Source organism: Scyliorhinus torazame, chromosome 22 (genome assembly GCF_047496885.1).
Source record: "Scyliorhinus torazame isolate Kashiwa2021f chromosome 22, sScyTor2.1, whole genome shotgun sequence".
Taxonomy (NCBI): domain Eukaryota; kingdom Metazoa; phylum Chordata; class Chondrichthyes; order Carcharhiniformes; family Scyliorhinidae; genus Scyliorhinus; species Scyliorhinus torazame.
In genome coordinates this window covers 67,061,747-67,069,842 of record NC_092728.1, presented here as the reverse complement: position 1 = coordinate 67,069,842, position 8,096 = coordinate 67,061,747, and the positions used below count along the sequence as shown (strand labels likewise).

General features: G+C 42.3%; 1 protein-coding gene across 1 annotated transcript in view; it reads right to left on the bottom strand.

The window, feature by feature from the left end:
* LOC140399100 (uncharacterized) overlaps nt 1-8,096 on the bottom strand; it is a 115,177-nt gene that overhangs the window by 38,814 nt on the left and 68,267 nt on the right. The window contains exons 4-6 of the mRNA XM_072488264.1: nt 5,876-6,011; nt 973-1,054; nt 116-282 (exon numbers count right to left, since the gene is read on the bottom strand). Coding sequence (XP_072344365.1) covers nt 116-282; nt 973-1,054; nt 5,876-6,011 — 385 coding nt within the window. The remainder of the gene's footprint in view (nt 1-115; nt 283-972; nt 1,055-5,875; nt 6,012-8,096) is intronic.

Genomic DNA, 8,096 nt, shown 5'->3' with positions numbered 1-8,096 from the left:
TCTGAATTAAATTTTTTCAAATTGAAAATACTTTTTCCTATATTAAATCAAATGATTAATTTTAAATGTTATGCAAATATTATTTTACAATCTTCAGGAAAATTAGATTCCTTACATCCACTGGGTTTGCAGGGAAATGCAATCCGACTTCAGTCTTGTATGGGTAGTTGAACATTGCTAAGTAAGTAAATGCATTTCGTGCCCATGCATAGAGATGATCAACTTCTTTCTTGGATTTCACCGCCTTACACAGAGACAGTTGACTTGTGATCTTACTCCATGCTGTAAAGGACAAGATTTATGGGCATGGAAATTAAAGTCTGTGATTGATTTTCTTATAGCTCATTCTACTACTAAAATTATATTTTGAGCAGAGCCTAAAGGCCTGATCCATTTAGGAAATTAAATTATCAGACAAGGTGGGAAGTAAGTGCTATACAATGAACTACTGTATCAATATAGAAAAAATAAGGTACATGTATTAGGGACATTAAATTTACTGCACAGTAAATTCATGACATGGAAAAAATTGTCAACAGGTTTGCAAATTTAGATGCACTCCTGATCCAGGCCAATTTTCTAGTGTGGGTCAATTTGCATAATTTTGGCTGTTTCCCCTGCTTCCACTGAAAGTCCTAACCTGACTGCTGCAAGCCTCAGAGGATAGTACGGCTGGCAACCCCAACCTGCTGTTAAACTTTATTAGTTTTAACGCTTGAATTTGCTGCTAAAGCAAATCACTCAGAATTTTTGGATTTAAAATAATGAACCTTCTGCTTCCACCTCTATAGCAACATCGAGCATCAGGGGCAAATTAGATATTTCCCTTTTTTGTATATGTTTACAATATGCTTGCTAGTTCCTGCATGTAATGATTGTTCATTTCCTCCAACAGTTAGTAGTAGTAGAAAGCCTGAAATTAATCTCATGAAGAATATGAAATTCTTCTGATCGTGACAGATACTCCCATACCTTGTTGCTGTGCCAAAGCTTCAAGCTCCTGAAACCCTTTCCGGATTGTCAAAACACAGTCTGGTGAGTTACGCTCAAAATCCTAATCAAAGAATTAAAAACTATTATAACACCTGCCAGTGAGTAACAGCAAATTCAAAATTTAGTTACAGTTAAGAGTAAAAAGTTGCACTTGTATAGCACCTTTCCCATCCCAAAATGCCTCACAGTCAATCAGCTCATTCATAAATATAATCATAATTATTTTGTCGACTAACGCAGCAAAGTTCCAAGAATAACAATTGTGTAAATGACCAGTTAATCTGTCTGAAGGATGAAAGCCAAGACACAAAGCAAAAACCCCAAATAATGCCATGAGATCCCGAGGGGGTAAATGTGACATTGGTTTAACGTCTTATTCAAGACCCTAAGCTATTATGATAAATGTACTTCTTTTAGGTTTTGGCACAGGGTACATGGATTCAATCTAAAAATCCCAAGATAATATCGGCAAAGTCCCTTAGGATCATCTGAGATTAACATTTCAATTTTTATAATATGATGGACTTCAATTAGAAGGCTTATTTGGGATCTAGCCAAATACTAAGTTGACAGTTCACCTTTTGTCAATATCAAAACTGATAAGATTGGAAGGAGCCTCTGCCATTATTATCCATAGCTGTAGGCCAGAACATACATGCAAAAGGTGTATTTGCCACAACAACTGAGAGAACTTGGGGAGCTGGTTGGCTCAGTTAGCTGGATGGCTAGTATGGATCAGATTGGAGCCAACAACACAGGGTTTTATTCCGGTTCTGGTTGGAGTAATTTTGGGACCTGTCTCCTTGCCCTCGGCAGAGATCATGGTGCTGTGGCTCAAATCAGCCTTTGATCAGAGCTATGATGATGGTGATGATTGGAAAGTTGAAATTGTACATGATTTAAACCCACAGATATCTTGCATTTACGTTTAACCTCGAATTCACTAAATTTCAGTGGATTATATATTTTTTTCAATGTGCATTTGGAACATTCATAACATTTTCACTTTCCATTGGGTCTATCTGGCCTTTGTACTATTCTCTGCACTCTGAAATTTAATTTATCACCATTCACTATTTTTGAGCAAAGAATTATTAAAAATTGATTTCCTCTCAAATGTGAATAAAATTTTCAAAAATTCCTATTGTTTTATCAATATCAAGTCTAGATATGGTTGCACATTGCATCGGGACATGTGATACTATCTTAAAGAGTATTAATAGTGATTTCGGCAATGTTTATAAAATAGATATATTGCATAGAATAATAGCAGAATGTTCATAGCATCTATTCCAACATTACACTTCAATCAACTATTTTCTTGAGAAAACTGCAAGACTATTTATGATTTATTGAATTACATCAATTTTACAGCACAGAAACAGGACATAAGAAACAAAGAAAAATCTAGATTGGGGGCAGATGTTCGAGGGTAAATCAACATCTGGAATGTCGGAGGCTTTCAAATGTCAGTTGCTAGGAATTCAGGGCCAGCATGCTCCTGTGAGGAAGAAGGATAAGTATGGCAAGTTTCGGGAACCTTGGATAATGAGGGATATTGTCAGCCAAGTCCAAAAGAAAAAGGAAGCATTTGTAAGGACCAGCAGCCTGAGGGCAGATGAAGCCCGTGAAGAATATAAGGAAAGTAGGAAGAACTAAGCAAGGAGTCAGGAGGGCTAAAAGGGGTCATAAAAAGTCATTGGCAACAGGATTAAGGAAAATCCCAAGGCTTTTTACACATATATAAAAGCAATAGTCAGGGAAAGGGTTGGCCCACTCAAGGACAGGCGAGGGAATCTATTTGTGGAGCCAGAGGAAATGGGTGAGGTACTGAATGAGTACTTTGCATCAGTATTCATCAAAGTGAAGGACTTGGTGGATGATGAGTCTGGGGAAGTGTGTGTAGATATCTGGGTCACATTGACATCAAAAAAGAGGTGGTTTTGGGCATCTTGAAAAATAGTAATGTAGTTAAGTCCCCAGGGCCTGATCGAATCTACCCCAGAATACTGAGGGAGGCAAGGAGGAAAATTTCTGGCCTTGACAGAAATCTTTGTATTCTCACTGGCTACAGGAGATGTCCCAGAGGACTGGAGAATAGCCAATGTTGTTTCTTTGTTTAAGAAGGGTAGCAAGGATAATCCAGGAAATTACAGGCCGGTGAGCCTTACGTCAGTAGTAGGGAAATTATTGGGGAGGATTCTTCGAAACAGGATTTTCTCCATTTGGAAGCAAATGGACATATTAGCGTGACGCAGCATGGTTTTGTGAAGGGGAGATTGTCTCTCACTAACTTGATCGAGTTTTTCAAAGAAGTGACGAAGGTGATTGATGTAGGTAGGGCAGTGGATGTTGTCTACATGGACTTCAGTAAGGCCTTTGACAAGGTCCTTCATGGTAGACTGATACAGAAGGTGATGTCACACGGGATCAGAGGTGAGTTGGCAAGATGGATAGAGAACTGACTCGATCATAAAAGACAGAGGGTAGCAGTGGAAGGGTGCTTTTCTGAATGGACAGCTATGACTAGTGGTGTTCCATAGGGATCAGTGTTGGACCTTTTCTGTTTGTAGTATATATAAATGATTTGGAGGAAAATGTAACTGGTCTGATTAGTAAGTTTGCGGACGAGACAAAGGTTGGTGGAATCGCGGATAGGGGTGAGGACAGTTGGTGGATACAGCAGGATATAGATCGGTTGAGACTTGGGCGGATAGATGGCAGATGGAGTTTAATCTGGACAAATGTGAGGTAATGCATTTTGGAAGGTCGAATACAGGTGGGAAATATACAGTATATGGCAGAACCCTGAAGAGTATTGACAGGCAGAGAGATCTGGTTCGACAGGTCCACAGGTCACTGAAAGTGGCAACGCAGATGGAGAAGGTAGTCAAGAAGGCATAGGGCATGCTTGCCTTCATTGGCCGGGGCATTGAGTATAAAAATTGGAAAGTCATGCTGCAGCTGTATAGAACCTTAGTTAGAAGGGTGTGGAGACTTTCAAGAGGGTACAGAAGAGGTTTACCAGGATGTTGCCTGGTATGGAGGGCATTAACTATGAGGAGAGGTTGGATAAACTCGATTTGTTCTCACTGGAACGATGGAGGTTAAGGGGCAACCTCATAGAAGTCGACAAAATTATGGTATGGACAGAGTGGATAGTGAGAAGCTTTTTCCCAGGGTGGAAGAGTCAATTAGTAGGGGACATAGGTTTAAGATGCGAGGGGCAAAGTTTAGAGGAGATGTGTGAGGATTTTACACAGAGGGTAGTGGGTACCTGGAACTCGCTGCTGGAGGAGGTGGTGGAAGCAGGTACGATAGTAACATTTTAGGGCGTCTTGACAAATACATGAACGGGATTGGAATAGAGGGATACAGACCCTGGAAGTGTAGGTTAGACGGGCAGCATGGTCGGTGCAGGCTTGGAGGGCCGAAGGGCCTTTTATCCTGGGCTGTACTTTTCTTTGTTCTTAAGAAATAGAAGCAAGAGAAGGCCATTTGACCCATTGAGCCTGCTCTGTCATTCAAAATGATCATGGCAGATTTTTGTAACTCAATATCACCTTCCTGCACTATCCCTATATCACTTTATTACCACAGTTTCCCAAAACCTATCAATGTCTGTATTGAATATGTTCAACAGCCATCTGTTCAGAATTCCTAAGATTCACAAGAAATATCTAGCAATCCCAATCCTAAAAGGATGACCACTTATTCTGAGACTGCGACCACCAGTTCTAGACATCCCAGCAAGGAAAAATATCTTTCCAGCATTTACCATACCAAGGCCTTTTAAGAATTGAATGCTGCAATTAAATCACCTCTCATTCTTTTAAATTCCAGGGAATATAGTTCCCAGTCTACTCAACCTCTTTCATATGGAGTCTAACTAGTTTATGGCAGTGTTTATACCCTCAATAATCTCCTCCTATTCTAATTACCTCTTGCCCCATTGTGTCACTATTCCCTCTTTTTCAGATTTGCATAAAACCTCCCCTCAAGCAGGTAAATGCAATATCTGCTCCAACAACTATGTGGCAGTAAGTTCCACAATCTTTGTGTAAAACATTCCATTTCAAAATAAATCATGTAGTTTACAGGTAAAATAACTACATCAGGGCTAGATTCTCCGCCCCGCCGTGCCACATTTCAGCCCCGACCCGCCGCTGGGATTCTCCGTTACGCCGGCCGGTCAATGGGGTTTCCCATTGTAGGGCAGTCTCATGCCGTCGGGAAACCCCCGGCTCCGGCAAAACGGAGACTCCCGCCCCAGGTTTGTGATTAAACAAACTTAAAACTACTTTTAGAACTACCACTTTGAAAGTGTCACTTGTGAATGTGTAAACTGCCACTTTGTCGTGTCTTCATAGTATCTTGCCTATTTTCCTGAGGCTTAATGACATGTAAAACAAAAACCTTTTACTGATTTACTCCAAATTAACTGTCTTGTGGGGTTCTATATTTCCCCTTAATTCCCCTCAAAGTAATAAAAAAAATTGCCTTTTAAATCATGTGTAAAAACTAACTTTAAAAAGTCCTTAAAGATTATGAACAATCATGTCAACCTGTTTCTTGCCATTATGTGGCATGATACGATTTAATTCCAAACTGAAACAGAATATCCAGCAGAGGGCTCTGCTTAGCTGCAATGCTACCAATTTTAATAACCGTGTTCATCATATGTAAGAAACATAAAAAAGTCACCACAAAAATTAGGTGGATGGCTTAAATGTAGGAATGAACAGACTTCAAAAAGGTGCTGTGTTACGGAGTTTTCAAAGTGGCCATGTTTCTGGAGAAACTAAACTGTTCAATCTTTGCCCCATGATGAAGCGAAAAGAACTGAATGAATATAGACAGATGCGCACACACTCTTACTCACTTTAGTCACATCATGAAAGAACTGCCGGCTATCTCCAAGATTAGCTGTGGAAACCACAGGTGCACTTGATGCGAGAGCACCATCTACAATATTTGGATACTTTATTCTCATGTAGGCACTTAACATTCCTCCGTAACTGGGAAAGAGAATTAGAACACAATGTCAGAACTGCATTTTTTGGAATGGTGTTGACATTTTCATTTAATCAAGGTGGAAACTATCAATGTTGCAGAGAAAAATACTTCACTGTTTGCACTTGGTGTAAACAAGTAAAACTCCCAAGCCAGGTTTACCACAGGCCAAATGTTTAATCTCCAACCTCAAAACACAAGTGTGAATTTTCTTATTTCTCAACTTCATTCCTCATTATTTTTCTGGATGAGATAGAAACGTAGAATCCCCACAGTACAGATGGTCATTCGGCCCATTGAATCTGCATCACCTATCTAGATCCACACTCCCACCCTAACCCCACATGCATTGATCATAACCCACCCAACCTGCATATCTTTTGAACTGTGGGAGGAAATGAAAGGAAACCCACACAGACATGGGGAGAATGTGCAAACTCCATACAGGCAACCAAGGCTAGAATTAAACCCAAGTCCCTGGTGCTGTGAGACAGCATTGCTAACCACTGTCCCACCGTGTTGCCCCATTGATTGATTGATGCCAATCTCTTAAATCTTCAGTAATGAGATGCTGGAGACTTCCTTACAGGAAATGCAGTTAAGCAGAGTTGTATAGTTAGCTGCTGATAGCTCCAATTCTAAAATTCTAGATGCAAACTGCATGTTTGGAACTAACATGATTGAGTGAATGCAGAAACACTGGTCTGCTATAACTAGTGTCCATTGAGGAAGATGTTTTATGAGCCAAGGAATCGTTTGAGGATAGGTTTCAAGACATGACTTCACCACCCAGAATATACACTCCATTTATTCCAATTCTTTCTTTACTGACTCCCTCCCTAAATTATCAGATATTACAATTGAAAAGTAGTAGCATGCGCCACAAAATATCCAAAGATCTTGATCAGGAATCTCTGTTAGCTGGTGGTGGAATCAGGAATCTCGACTGGGAGGGAAATCGGTTTTGACGGCAAAATCGGAGCGGGAGCCGGTCTCACGACAATTTACAATTCTCTAGTGCCTCGATAGCGGCGTCAATGCGTTCCACTGGGGTGGTGTCCATGCAAAGACAGCCATCTTGCAGCACAACGCACTGACCACCCACCTTGGCCCCTGGTTCTGCAGAGTGCCACCGGCCGTGTGGCACCGGCCCAGCATTCCCCCCACCTCCACCCAGCACTGACGAGGCCAGGTGTGCCGGAATGGGGAAGGGAGGGGCGGGGAAACATGAGGGGGCAGAATCCACAGTGTCAACCGAGGCCACTGTGTAGCCCGGTGGACTTGGCTAGCACGGGGGTACGCACCATGCTAACATGTCCGCCTTTCACCCTCTGCAGAAAATCGATATAGGAATGCAATCAGCAATGAGGGAGATAGAAAATGGGTGACCAAAAGACAGAGCAAGAGTAGGAAGGCAGTGCAGATGTCCCCTGCGGTCATCTCCCTGCAAAACAGATATACCGCCTTGGATACTGTTGAGGGAGATGGCTCACCAGGGAAAGGCAGCAGCAGCCAGGTTCATGGCACCGTGGCTGGCTCTGCTGCGCAGCTGGGCAGGAAGAAGAATGGCAGGGCTATAGTGATAGGGGACACAATCGTAAGGTGAATAGACAGGCGGTTCTGCGGACGCAATCGAGACTCCGGGATGGTATGTTGCCTCCCTGGAGCAAGGGGCAAGGATGTCTCGGAGCAGCTGAAGGACATTCTGGGGGGGGGGGGGAGGATGTCTCGGAGCAGCTGAAGGACATTCTGGGGGGGGGGGTGAACAGCCAGCTGTCGTGGTGCACATAGGCACCAACAATATTGGTAAAAACGGGACAAGGTCCTACAAGCTGAATTCCGGGAGTTAGGAGTTAAACTAAAAAGTAGGACCTCGAAGGTAGTAATCTCAGCTACCAGTGCCACGAGCTAGTCAGAGTAGGAATGTCAGGATTGATAGGATGAATGCGTGGCTCGAGAGATGGTGCAAGAGGGAGGGATTCAAATTCCAGGGGCATTGGAACCAGTTCTGGGGGAGGTGGGACCAGTACAAACCGGACGGACTGCACCTGGGCTGGACTGGAAACAATGTCCGAGGGAGGGTGTTTGCT